Source organism: Nuphar pumila, chromosome 10, assembly GCF_984573655.1.
Source record: "Nuphar pumila chromosome 10, dmNupPumi1.hap1.1, whole genome shotgun sequence".
Lineage (NCBI taxonomy): Eukaryota > Viridiplantae > Streptophyta > Magnoliopsida > Nymphaeales > Nymphaeaceae > Nuphar > Nuphar pumila.
In genome coordinates, this window is record NC_143258.1 from 44,656,079 (window position 1) to 44,671,299 (window position 15,221).

Consider the following 15,221-nt stretch of genomic DNA (forward strand, 5'->3'; position numbering starts at 1 on the left):
CTTTTGTGACCGTTGGGGACCCCCCAACGACTCTATTGGGGGATCCCCAATGCACCTTTTGTGAAAAGGTGAAAAGAAATAAAATAAAAAATAAAAAACAAAAAGATAAAAAAATAAAAAGAAAAGATACAACATATTCCTATTGGAATATGCGCAAAAAGGAAATTTACAATAATACCCTTATTGGGTGAACAAAAAGAAAATAATATATAAATATATATACTTATATATATAGAGATACATATACATATAAATATTATATGTATATGTATCTCTAAGTATATAAGTATATATATTTATATTTACATCAACGATTTTAGGAGGAGATACATTTTAACACCCCCCCCAAACTTACGGTGTGATAACCGCAAGTTTGCCAAGGAGGAAATGAAATCTGGGCGAACATAGAGCTTTGGTGAGGAAGTCAGCAAGCTGATACTCAGACGTTACGTATGGTAGATCAATGACCTTCTTCAAGTATTCTTCTCTGACATAATGACAGTCCATCTCTATATGCTTTGTTCGCTCGTGAAAGGTGTGATTCTTGGCAATATAAATTGCACTTTTATTGTCACAGCACAACTTTGTTGGTTCTCTGATAAACACTCTCATATCTTCCAAAAGACTTCGAATCCATACAATTTCCATGGTGGTAGATGCCATGGCTCTATATTCGGCTTCAGTGGATGACAGGGAGACCTTTTGTTGCTTTTTGCATCGCCATGAGATCAAGGACTCACCTAAGAAAACACAGAAACCAGTGGTGAAGTGACGGTTACTAGGGTCACCTCCCCAATCTGAGTCAGTATAAGCAAGCAATTTCAATTCAGAGGAAGAGGATAGAAATACTCCCTTATTTACCGTTCCCTTCAAATATCTGATGATGCGGAGCACAGCACTCATATGAATGGTTGTAGGAGCATGCTGAAACTGACTGGCGATGTGTATAGCATGTGACAAGTCGGGTCGAGTAATGCTAAGATACATTAAAGACCCTACCAACTGCCTGTAAGGAGTAGGATCGGTTAGAGGAACACCGTCGTCAATCTTCATTTTTGCTCCCACAACTTCAGGAGTTTCGCATACTTTGTCATCAGAAATACCTGACCTGTCAATAATCTCGCAGGCAAGTTTAGATTGAGATAGAAAATAACCACGTTGCGAATAGGCAACCTCAATTCCAAGAAAATATGTCAGAAAACCTAAGTCTGACATCTCAAATTTTGAAGTCAAGACGGACTTAATACCCTTGACTCCTTGAACATCATCACCTGTTATTAACATGTCATCAACGTAAAGTAATAAAATTACAATCCCTGCATTAGATTTTCTAGTAAACAAAGCAGTGTCAGTATAACACGATGAAAAACCATTTTCCAACATTACACTGGTAAATCTATCATACTAGGCTTTGGGGGCCTGCTTTAAGCCATAGAGAGCCTTACGAAGAAGAAAAACTTTATCCTTAGGAATTATCATGCCTGGTGGGGCATCCATATATAGTTCTTCGTTAAGATCACCATTTAAAAAAGCATTTTTAACATCCATTTGAAAAATGTTCCAATTTTTAATAGATGCAATAGTAATAAGACACCTAACGGTAACCATCCGAGCTACAGGGGCAAAGGTTTCTTCGTAATCAATTCCATACTCTTGCCCATACCCTTTAGCAACTAAGCGAGCTTTATACCTTTCTAAAGAACCATCACTCTTAGTTTTAACTTTAAAGACCCATCGACAGCCTATAGTTTTCTTTCCTATAGGTAGAGTTTGAAAATCCCAAGTTCCTGCCCTTTTAAGAGCATTAAGTTCACTTTGCATGGCTTCTTGCCATTCTATACATTTTTTAGCTTCTGCAAAATTTCTTGGTTCGAAATAAGAGTGAATAGCACTAAGACAAGCCCTATATCGGGGTGAAAAAGAATCAAACGATACAAAGCGAGTTGGAGGTCTTCTATTTCTTTCAGATCTTCTATGGTCAAGAGGAGTGGAAAGCTCACTATATTGATCAATAGCACTTCTAAAGGTGTCTTTGTTTCTACGAGAGTAGGTAATAGGCTCACTTGGAACTCTACTTTCTGGATCATTATGTTCACCAATATCTTCACCATTTTCCTCATCATGGTTTAATGATACATCATCATCACTGGATATGTCATCATTACTAGATAACAAGTCGAATAAGAAGGAGTAATCAAAATTTCTTGTTGAGAAACATTTTTTTCAAAACCACTCTCATTTTCTAAAAAAGTTACATTTCTAGAGACATATAGCTTATCCTCTCGAAGATCGTAACAACGAAACCCTTTTTGAATTTCGGAATAACCAAGAAAAGCACAAGGGATAGCCTTGGGTGAAAGCTTGTCATTCTTATCCGTAAGTATGAAACACTTACATCCGAAGACCCTTAACCTATTATAATCAGGTTCAAGCTTATGTAATATCTCAAAAGGAGATATTTTACCTAATAACCTAGATGGAAGACGATTTATTAAATAAACAGAAGCAAGGGCTGCTTCGGCACAAAAGTTTTTAGGAATATTTTGAGATATAAGAAGAGTCCTAGTGGTCTCAATAATGTGCCTATGTTTTCTTTCAGCCAACCCATTCTGTTGAGGTGTTTTAGGACAAGACCTTTGGTGAATAATACTGTGATCCTCAAGATATACCTTAAATTGATTGGAGAGATATTCTCCCCCAGAGTCACTTCTAAAAATCTTTATGTTGCTATTGAATTGATTCTTAATCATTGAGTGAAAATTTTTAAAACATGAAAACACTTCATGTTTAAACTTAAGAAAATATATCCACGAGTAACGGGAAAAGTCATCCACAAATATTACATAATAAGAAAAACCTCCTTTTGAAACAACAGGTGCGGGTCCCCAAACATCTGAGTGAACAATTTCGAAAGTTTTGGAAGAGAACATAGTTCTTTGCTCAAAAGGTAAGCGGCGCATTTTCCGAGAATGCAGTCATTACAAGAAAAAAAGCTTTTACATTAGGATGACCAAGTCTTTTGTGCCATACATTTATATCCTTATGTCGGGCAACATTACACAAAACTTTTGGAACTTGAAGAGATTCCATATAGTATAGATCTCCTCTTCTAAAGCCTTCCCCAATCAATTTCCCGGACTGGCGATCCTGTATTAAGCATTTGTCACAAGAAAATTTAATATCACAGCCATGGTCCGTGAGTTGAGAAACAAAGAGGAGGTTTAAGTTAAGTTTAGATATAAATCTGATTTTTGGAATAGAAAACTCTTGAGTTTCAAAATTACCTATTCCTTTAATTTCAAGGGAGGTTCCATCAGCAGTGGAGACATAAGATGGGGAACGGTTTTTCAAATAATCGAAAAGTGACAAAAAGTTTGGGGACATATGAAAAGATGCACCAGAGTCCAAAAGCCAAGAGATTTTACCTGGAGGAGAAGAAGTGGATACGGCCGCACCGGAGGTAGATCCCTTGAGGAGAGGTTGAAGGGCTTCCACTATTTGATTTATAGAAAGAGTCTCACTTGAAGACGCCTCATCCTTCTGTGGTACACCAGTGGTAGCCATAGCTAGAAGTCTCTTCCATTTAGGACATACGGGTTTGATGTGTCCCGGTTCTTTACAAAAATGACAAATAGTTTTGCTATAGTCCCTTCTTCCTCTTTGACCACCATTTTCACCTTGATTTTGGAATTTAAAATGAGGGGGACGATAGGTTTTTACATTGTTTCCGGGTCTTGATACGGCATTGACCTCACTATGTTCTTCAATATTACAAGGGACTGCAAGGACATTTGGTCCTTGTTTACATAAATTCATACGAGTCTCTTCACCGCTTAACTTGGTGAGAACATCTTCAAGAGAAGGGGGAGTGAAAGAGGAGAGAAGAGATGACCTTATTTGCTCAAATTCGGGCCTTAGCCCATTTAAGAAATTGAAGAACCGATCTTCTTCAAGTTGCTTATGACGGAGCTCAATTGCCTCTCCACTCCATTTTGGTTCAAGCATTGCAAGTTCATCCCAAATAGAGGAAAGATCGACAAAGTATTCCCTAATCGTCATTTCACCTTGGGAGAGAGAGATAGCCTTCTTTTGAAGGTAATACTTATGAGAGAGATCCCTTGAGGTGTACATTTTTTCAAGATAATGACAAGCTTCCGATGCCTTTTTGAATTTAATAATGTTGGCATTAATCTTGGTTTCTACGGATGAGAAAAACCATGAGAGAATCTTGAAATTCTTCATTTCCCATTCATCGTGTTTCTTGGAGTATTCTTCAAGAGCTTTGGTTCTTTCTTCTCCCTCAAGAATCTTGATTTCGCCTTCTTTTACTATGGTAATCTTGGGTTCCGATTCCGGAATTGTGCCAAGAACATATCCCCATAGGCCTTTCCCTTTTATATGAGCCTCCATATTTCCGGCCCAAACATGATAGTTGGACCCATTTAATTTGAAACCAAGAGCAAAATGGGACTCTTTTTCGCCCATTAGAGAGAAGAGAGATAGAGAAAAAAGCGTACCAACACAATATTTCCAACACCAATTTTGCACAAGATTCTTCTAAAATATTTGAGAAGAAAGATCCACCACTTCAATCTTCAAGGATCGGAAGGCACGTTTTTTGAGGCACTCGAAAAAAGGAGAATCCCACGATCTTCAATAATCAACCTTGCTCTGATACCATGTAAAATTGTCTATGAAAAGACAATACACATACGAGCACAAAAAATATGGAAAAGATGTGCACGAAGGCACTCTCACAACACTTGAACAAATACGCAAAAGCGTAAAAACAATAAACATGCACAATGGCATGTATTTTATAGAAGGAACCGAATGCTTGAGACTCTCAAGCTTAGAAAAAACAAGAGGGGATCACCCCTATTTATACAAGAAGAAGAGGGTGCAAAGGGGCTCCCAAAGGAGTCGTTGGGGAGCCCCCAACGGTCACTTTTGTGACCGTTGGGGACCCCCCAACGGTCACTTTTGTGACCGTTGGGGACCCCCCAACGACTCTATTGGGGGATCCCCAATGCACCTTTTGTGAAAAGGTGAAAAGAAATAAAATAAAAAATAAAAAACAAAAAGATAAAAAAATAAAAAGAAAAGATACAACATATTCCTATTGGAATATGCGCAAAAAGGAAATTTACAATAATACCCTTATTGGGTGAACAAAAAGAAAATAATATATAAATATATATACTTATATATATATAGATACATATACATATAAATATTATATGTATATGTATCTCTAAGTATATAAGTATATATATTTATATTTACATCAACGATTTTAGGAGGAGATACATTTTAACACCTTCACCGGTCCAAAAGGAGGTTACTCTTATTATGTTATTTTTTTTAATGATTTTACTAGATACACATGGATTTATTTTCTAAATCATAAATCAGATGTGTCCTCTTTTTTAAAGGGATTTCATATAATGGTTAAAAATTAATTTCTTAGCAACTTATCTATTCTTAGATTAGATTCGGGAGGAGTGTACATGTCAAATAATTTTTGAAGCTACTTGAAACAAAATGGAATTTGTCATCAAAGATCTTGTCCTAGAACTCCGCAACAAAATGGATTGGCGAAAAGAAAGCATAGACATATAAAAGAAACCATTGGGACTCTTTTAAATTCAAGGGACATTCCAAAAAAAATTTGGGTCGAAGTCGTTTTAAAATCAACTTAATAAATAGAACTCCTTCGTCCTCGTTACAAAATATTTCTCTATTTCAAAAACTTATTAAAATGACTTTCAAATTTAAAAGACAAAAAATCTTTGGTTGCAAGTGTTATGTACTTACTCATAAAATGATAAACTATCTCCAAATGCCATTGAATGTGTTTTCTTGGGATATGGTGAAAATTCAAAAGGGTACCGATGTTTTGATCTGATAAATAAAAAGCTCTATGTTTCAAAAGATGTCACCTTTCTTGAAAATGAAAATGGGTTTGATAGCGAAGGACTTAAAGAAGAAATTGATTACTCATTTCTATTTGATCTATTACCAAGACATGATGAGTCTAACTCTATTGAGGTGTTTGATTCTTTTGACAATAACTCTATTATTGATCAGCCGATTGTTGATGAAGTTAGTCATCAACATGAAAGTTTAAATGAAAATGTATCAAATGATATGCATGTGTAAACTAGATGGTGGAAGGTAACTACCCATGTGCCCTTGACAAGTTCTCTCAAAACATACCATTAGAAGAATCATAACTTAGGAGATCAAATCGAATCTCTATTGCTCCAAGTAGATTTGTATCATATGACTCATTTTCTCCAAGCTTTAGAGAATGTTTTTATCTCTTCACTCTTATTATGAACCATCTCATTATGATGTAAAACAAAAACCTCATTGGATTGAAGCAATGGAAATAGAACTTAATTCTCTTAGAAAAGCCAACACATGGGAAATAGTTGATCCTCCTTTAGACAAGAAACCTATAGGATGTAGACGGGTGTTTAAAGTCAAAACCAAAAGTGACATATCATTAAAAAGATATAATGCAAGGTTAGTAGCCAAGAATGACTAGTGTTCGAACTCTCGTTGCCATTGCCTCTATTAAAAAATTGTTTATTTTCCAACTAGATGTTAAAAATGTCTTTTCAATGGAGAAGTTGGTGAGAAAGTTTACATAGAACCTCCCTCAAGGAGTTAATTTAAATGGAAAAATATTAAAACTTAAAAAGGCCTTGTATGGTCTTAAACAAACTCCTGAGGCTTGGTATGATAAATTTAGTAATGTTTTGATTAATTTAGGATTTATCCCTTTTTATAATGGCATTGCTCTCTTTGTCAATAAAACAGGTACTACAATTGTGATTCTTCTGCTATATGTTGATGATATAATCATCACAGGAAATGACAAATAAGGTGTTATTGAAATTAAATCAATTTTAAAGAAAATTTTTGATATGTCTGACTTGGGGTTTTGAGATACTTTTTAAGAATTGAGATTGCCTACTCTCCAAAAGGATATATTCTCTCTCAAATGAAATTAGTTGTAGACATATGTGCTAAGTCAGGAGTTTCAAATGAAAAGAAAGTGGAGACCCCAGAAGTCATAAATGCAAAATTAATACTCAAAGATGGTGTATTGCTTGAAGATCCTACTTCATACTGTCAATTGATTGGATCTCTCACTTACCTCTCTATCACCCGACCAGATATCGCTCATGCCATTCACACAGCAAGTCAGTTTCAGCATGCCCCTACCACAGTGCATATGGGGGTTATGAGGATTGTGTGATACATTAAAAACACCATTTCAAAAGGGTTTTTTTTATCCTCATCATCATCTTTAGATCTAACTATATATACTAATGCTGACTGGGGTGGTAACCTAAATTATAGAGCCTCAACTACTAATTTTTGTATTTTTTTAGGGGATTTGTTGATCTCTTGGAGGTATAAGAAATAGCAGAAGGTCTCGTTATCTTCAACTGAGGCAGAATATCGCGCAATGGCAATGACAACAATGGAGCTTGTTTGGCTTAGGTCTCTTCTTCAAGACATGGGAGTTTTAATCTTCAAATCCTCGAAGATGTGTTATGACAACAAAAGTGCAATCTACATAGCAAGCAATCACACCTTCCATGAAAGAACCAAACACATTGAGTTAGACTGCTACTATGTTCGTGAGATATTTTTAAAAGGAACTATTGAGTTACCGTATGTCACATCAGAGTACCAACTTTTTTATTTCTTCACCAAAGCCCTTTCCACTCGTTTTATTTTTCTACTTAACTTTCAGTGATATCACGTCAGTTTAGGGGGGGTGTTAAAATGTATGCACTTACGTATTCATGTATGCTATTATATACATATATATTTTGATATATATGTATAATAGTTGTATATTAACGTAACCCTCAGGGGTATTTTTGTCTTTTTATCACATGTACTTAGCATAATCCATTAGGGACTTTTCTCTTTTTTATTTATACTTTTTCTAGTTTCACTTTTTTGACTTTTTGACCACGGACTAAACTGTCCACATTATAGGACTGTTGGGATTCTCCCCATTGGTCATATTTGTGACCGTTGGGGAGCTCCCCTTTGTTGAATAAATAAGAAACCTTGTCCCCTCTTGTATGTATGGCTCTTTAGAACTTTTTATCAATAAAATACATTGTTTTTTTATGTTCCTTTGTGCTCTCTAATGCTATTGTGCCTAAGCACCTTGTGACTTTATTGCCCACTAGTGGCTTGTTATTGCATGTTTAGGGATATCATTTCATTACAGGTACAATATCAAAAAAGCATATCAAAGGACAGACTTTGCAAGTTTTCGGTTCTGAACACAAGATTTTCATTGCCTTTGGTAAAGCACCCATGACTAAGATTTGGTGAACTCAAATCTAAGCTTCTTCAACAAGAAGCAAATTTTCATCTTCACCAAACTGAGAAAAGAAACAAAATTATTAACATAGCTTTGGTAATGCACAAAGGTCTTCATGACAAGTGCATCCCATACAACTTGTGTAAAATCCCATTTTTTTAAAAAAAAAAAAAAACTGTTTGGACCCGGGCCGGGTCGGGTCCGGACCCGACCCGGGCCCCTTTTTATTTTAGGGTTTTGCGTAACCCGACGCAGGGTCCCGAGCGCCGCACTCCCCCCCCCCTTCTCCCCCTTCTCTTGCGGGAGGATTTGGGAAACCCACCAGGGGTTTCCCCTTCCGGTGCCCCCCTTCGCCTTTAAGAGAGAGGTCGGAGGGCGAGGGGAGTCTCGCCTCCCTCTCGCAGCCCTCTCGAGCTTCCTCCCCCGCGCCGGTCTCCTTCCCTGCTGCGCCCGCCGCCGACGCCGGCCCCCACTCCCAGGTATGCTCCTCCCTCTTCTCTTCTCCTCCCTCTTCTCTTCCTCACCGCCCTTCCTGTCACCTCGCCGGGAGGCCGGCCGACGGCTCACAGCCGCTGCCGCGGCCTCCCACCGCCTCCCTGTGCCATCGGGGCCGATAGGTGGCTTACGCAGCCCCTGTCGTCCCCGCCTCTCGCTGGGGATCGCCGGAGTGCCGGCAGGGGTCCGGTGGCCCCTGCGGCAACCCCCCCCCCCCCTTTTTTTTGTTGTTTTTGCTGCCACCTTGTGGCTTTCGGCAGGGGCTGGCCCCCCCTGCCGTCCTGTGTTGTCGGCAGGGGTTGGCCCCTTGCCGACCTGGGTTGTCGGCAGGGGCTCAGCCCCTGCCACCTCGTGCTGTCGGCAGGGGTGGCCCCTTGCCGACCTGTGCTGTCGGCAGGGGTGGCCCCTTGCCGACCTGTGCCTCCGGCAGGGGCTGGCCCCCTGCCATCCTATGCTGTCGGCAGGGGTGGCCCCTTGCCGACCTGTGTTGTCGGCAGGGGTGGCCCCTTGCCGACCTGTGCTGTCGGCAGGGGTGGCCCCTTGCCGACCTGTGCCTCCGGCAGGGGCTGGCCCCCTGCCATCCTGTGCTGTCGGCAGGGGTGGCCCCTTGCCGACCTGTGCCGTCGGCAGGGGTGGCCCCTTGCCGATCTGTGTTGTCGGCAGGGGCTCAGCCCCTGCCACTTCGTGCTGTCGGCAGGGGTTGGCCCTGCCGACCTGTGTTTTCGGCAGGGGCTGGCCCCCCTGCCGTCCAGTGCTGTCGGCAGGGGCTCAGCCCCTGCCCCTTCTTGCTCCTGGCAGGGGCTGGCCCCCTGCCATCCTTATGCTTTCGTCAGGGGCTGACCCCCTGCCATCCATTGCTGTCGGCAGGGGCCCAGCCCCTGCCACTGTGTGCCGTTGGCAGGGGCTCAGCCCCTGCCACTTGGTGGCCATCGGCAGGGGTGACCCCCTGCCGCTGCGCTATGTTTAGGCAGGGGCTTGTTCCCCCACCGCTTGTCTGTTTTCGGCCAGCAGGGGCACACCTCTGCTGCCTCTCTTTTTCCTATAGACAGGATTGTCCTTTTGCTCCGCATGATAATTAACGTAGCACTGTTGCAGACTTCGTATCGGACCCCCACTCTGGCTCCGCGGCCCGAGCCTCGTATCATCTACACGCGTAGACGCACGCAGCTGCACGACATCCCGAGGTAGGGGAAAGTCGCACGAAGGGTTTGTGTAAATGAAATAAATTATAAGGATTCTGTGATTGAATAGTTTATTTGACATGCATTCTTACTCGTAGAATTTCTTAACGGGTGATTGTCTGTATGGTGTTCCCGCTCTCGTATTTGTTTTGAAATTACATGCTTATTGTGAGCTCTACGAGTAGACTCCTTGCTAGAAAGATCTTATTATTGTATTTCCGCCTTGCTCCTTGTTATAAGTTACTATAGATGCATTATTGGTTATTGCCTGATGAATCTTGTATGAGACTTCTTGTTTCTTAGTATTCGAGCATGCCAAGTATAATACAGATTTTTACAAAACTTTGTGATGGGTTATCTATCGAGAAACCCACAAATTACTATCATTAGAACTGAAGACAGGTATGATACAAATAGTACTGGGGGTCATTGAGTACCTCGAAGTGATCAAGCAACTCTTTATTGATATCAATGAGATAATACCGGCCTCCACAGGCCCATTTGCTTATAAGGCAATACATGCATGAACCAAAAGTATCATAGAACATTTTATGTTGCCCTCTCATCGTAGTCGTATCTCTAGGGAGGTACAACCGTACTTTTGGACAAGTACGTCCTATGTGGGTTACGATGGTTGGGGGATGAGGTTGTAGCAACCTCGATGCGTGCAATTGGCACAATGCTGAGATCACATAAACGGTGACCTTTCGCCTTCACAGGCAAGATGCTCGAGTGGGTCTAATAGACCAGAGCATGTAGGATGGGGCGGCGGTTAAGAAAACTCCGTCGTACCCATTCGATCTTCACGGTTCATCAAGGGAGAGGATGGATGGTACAAAGACTCCGATGGACAGGTTGTTAACAACCACCCCACGGGCAAAAGACTCGGTTTCCCCAGTCATCGGAGTTAGGGGAATTGGGATTACCATAAATTATCCTAGGTGGTAACTCCCAGGCACTTCTGCAGAAGTTGGATGCATCCATGGGCCACGAATGCCTTTGGGGATTTACTCTCTTGGTCACTGACCGTCCCCTTAGGAGCGGACTCAGTCAGCCATCCGGGTTAATGAAAACACCTGACATAATAAACCCCCGGATCGGTCTCGGCTGTTTCTACGTTTCGCGTCTGTGCGTACCCACAGGCCAGTTAATATCAGAACTTAAAGAATATATTCAGGAATAGATATAGATGACTGAGACTTACACTGTTTCTCTTTGCACTTATTACATTTGCTAGAATAGACTACAACTGCTTTAATTGCTTAAATATCATAACTGCTTATCTCATGAATGTCCTGTTTTATTCTCATTCTACTTATCTGTTCGTGCACCTACTAGTTTGTTATGAAACTGACCCATTTCATGGGCAGGTGAGGAGTAGGACTTCACTGGCGGCCGATGGCGTGGTGCAACGTGGATCAAGATTCATTTTCTTTCTGCTGGCGGCTTGGCTCTGGGACTTTTTGGAGTTTTTCTTAGATTTATTGAACTTTGGAATAAAAGGCTCATTTTGTAATAAACTGCAGATTTTAATCGATTGCCTTATTTCTTAAATTCCTTTAAGATGTTGTACATGTGAATGATGGTTTTTCAGCTAACGTACCCAGGATTGTTGACTTGTGTTCCTTTATAAATGCCTTCCGCTGTTGTTTTTAAATATTAAACTTTAAATTTTTGAAAGGGTTTTTCGATAAGGTTTTCGAAATCACAAGTCGAAATTTTAGGGCGTTACAACTTGGGTGCTTCATAAGTGCCCACCATGCATGCATCGGTGTTGGTGTCCAGTGCACATTGCCACATATGCATGTTATGTATACAACAGATTATACGTTCTATTTACATTACATTTTGTACTTCATTCTTTTCTTTACATCTACTGCAGTTATTCGTTTCTAATATGTGCTTTTATGTGTATGCTTCCATGTGCATGTCTAACACATACAACCCAACCACCGCCACACCCTTCTCTTCTGAAAACTAACTAAAACAAATAAGCCATACCCATGTCTAGCATCTACCAGAACCCACATATATGTCAAGTTTGTCAAGTCATTTGGCTTCTTATGTCATTGGTCTAACTTGAAGCAATCAAGATTTCTACCAAAATTTATTGTGCAATTAAAAAGTCATCAATACCGTTCTGGAGAAGGTTTTTCTCGAAACTTTTTTGTAGGTTGTTTTTCTACGAAAAAACTTGGGAAAACTTCGGAAGTTTTAAAATTTGAAAAAATATAAAGAATAATAAAAAAAGATAAGATATAATAGGTTTTATAGTATTTTCCTGCAAAAATATAAAGAAACAATAAAAAACATTTTAAAACATAAAATAAACAAAAAATGATACTTAAAATATAAAAAAAAAAAATTGAAGATCTGGGCAATATCTCGGGAAAACATCGTGATAATAACTTGATATTTTATGTTCTGACAAAATTTTGAGAATCTTGGGAAAATATCAACAGACCTTGAAATACCAATAATATCGTGATATTTTCAAAATATCAGCGATATCGATGAATGTGATTAAAAAAAGATATTTTTCTTAAATATGATCCCTTATGAACTACATCCTCGGAAGATTATCTATTTGTCTTCTGAATTTAACTGAAAAAAGATATTCTTCTTAAATAGATCCCCCATGAACCACATCCTCTGCAAATTATCTAATTGTTTTTCCTCACATTTTTGTTCTTTTAATTTTTCTCTCAGCCAGCATTCTCTAAGGGAAAGAACAGATAGATTTAGTTATCTGAACAATTGATGATGATTAAAACAAGTGTCACCTATATCGGCTATATTTTGAAAATATCACTTTAATATCGGCTATTTCAAGGTAGACGATAATATCGTGAATATCTCGCAATAATTTCAAAATATTGTCAGAAGTCAAATATCATGATATTATAGCAATAATATCACAATATTTTTGGGAAAAAACTCTTTTTTTATATTAAAGTTTGTATTTCCTGTTTTTTAGTTTCATTATATTTTTAAAACCTTTTAAAACTTGTTTCTTTATATTTTTGGAAGAAAAATAATGCAAAACTGAATTTTATTATCTTTTTGGTTATTATTTGTACTTTTTCAAATTTTTAAACTCCCGAGAAATAGAAACTTTCGAAAATCTCTCTGATAAAAACCCTCACCGAGAAATTACCTTGAACGATATAGGTGACTATGATTAAAACTAAAATATTGAGAAGCTTGTATGTACAAAAATTCCTCATAAATTGGAAAGGAATCATAAGATCCATATGTCACAGTAGGCAGCAACATAATATATTCAAAAACTAAATTAAAATGAAGAACACATGAATAACAAGGGCAATTAATATAGCATTATTTTCATTAAAAAATACAAGGAACTTGACCACAAATATAATGCAGTGACATCCCTTAACTGGCTAAAGTGGACTTACTTTTGCTTCAACTTGCTCAAGAAGAAAGTCGCAAAAGGTATTTCGACAAGAATACCCTCGAACATTGCCTAGACATTTAAGCAGAAAAAGTATAGCCATGAAATACAACACAAGAATTCATATTTAAATAAAATATAAACTGGGAAACAATCCAACACCAGAACATCATAACTTGAATAATTAAAATTAAAGTACATGAAAATGCCTACATGACTACACAAATGTTAATTCACTGAATAGAAGAACACAAGTAAATCATTGCTAAAAGACATAAAGATCAAAATTCCACAATCAGTTTCCAAGTGTTTGCTATGACAATGCTAGCGGCTGATTTATTTTAATCACCTGACCCACCCATCTATCTTTTGGAATAAAATGGTTTTTACGTTCATTTTGTCCTATATCACCAGGAATACAGGCAGGGGTCAGTGTTAAGGCATGCCGAAACTTAGAGAACTAGATACCAGGATACAAGCAAGTTTCTGACAAATTTATACCCCTAACATATATAAAAATCACAGTGAGTTGATATATTAATTGTCACCACAATGAACACTTCAATAATTTAAGAAAAAAAATTTATTAAAAGACATTGTGCATGTCACAGGCTGACCTCGTCCTGGTGGCGCACTGGGTCGTGAAAAAATAGCCTGTGACAGTGCATTTCCCACGTACAGCTAACAAATGTTCTATCTGCTCTTTATAATTACTAGAATACTAATAATGGCAACAATTAATGCATAAAAAGACAACCCCTTTGAAATCTATCAGGGCACAACTTTTTCATGAACATGTTAATGTCCACAAAATCACTTGAAAGTTGACAACTCTGCACACAAACACACACACAGACACACACATAGTTCAGAGTTCAAATCCATTGCATTAACTTTCGGTGACTTCAACTAACATAAATTACCGAAGTACCATCAAGGTGGTTGAACTTTTCAGGTTTACATTGTTACTTTTAGGGATAGATCAGATCATTTTATTTGAAGGGATGTAAAAGTCAAATAGCATTTTTCTAAAAGAAACAAAGCTAGTTTAATGGTTTTAGTTTTATGAAATGACCTTTTCTTTTTTCCATGGAAAGCAGCAACAGATTTTTCAAAAAGTGCCACCACCTTATGTGTAGTTTGATAATTTCATGCTAGTTCGATACTCTTAAATTTAACACGAAAAAAAAACTTGTGTGTGCAGGTGTGTGTTCAAAATAATACACATGAAGCAGAAAAAAAATCAACAGAATTTTCCTGATTTGCAAAGAAACAAAAGTAGTGTGGTATGAGAATAAGCCAATAAGCTAATAGTATTTGTACAATTCTTTATTACATGATTTGCCTAAAAAAAATCATTGTTACTTGATTCATGTAAAAAATGTATATGATTTCCAACTAGATTATCGAGATGTTTGACATTTTTGACAAAATTAATAAAATTAACCACAGAAGCATGATTCAAACGCAAACAAGAAAAGAAAACTTAAAGCAAAAATTAAAAAATGTCTCTACATGCATGATAGTGTCCCACAGCATTTAACCTCTCGCCAGCTAAAAATTGAAGATGCAGAAAGCGTCCAAAATTGTCAATGTGTTGGCTTCAAGATGTATCAAATACAGACATGGCTGACTAGTTGAAGTTTCTATGTAAAACAGATCTCGCATTCTATTGTCGTGTAAGCATTTCTATATATAATGTCTAATTAGTACCATTAATGCAAAATATGAACTGCATTATTTTTTGCAATAGTTGTCTGTTTGAAAA

At 38.3% G+C, this 15,221-nt stretch overlaps 1 protein-coding gene across 1 annotated transcript in view; it reads right to left on the bottom strand.

Annotated features, from left to right (window-relative positions):
• LOC149826780 (E3 ubiquitin-protein ligase UPL6-like) overlaps window positions 1-15,221 on the bottom strand; it is a 146,926-nt gene that overhangs the window by 36,491 nt on the left and 95,214 nt on the right. Inside the window, exon 18 of the mRNA XM_090018976.1 lies at window positions 13,458-13,525. Within this exon, the coding sequence (XP_089875102.1) occupies window positions 13,458-13,525 (68 nt within the window). The remainder of the gene's footprint in view (window positions 1-13,457; window positions 13,526-15,221) is intronic.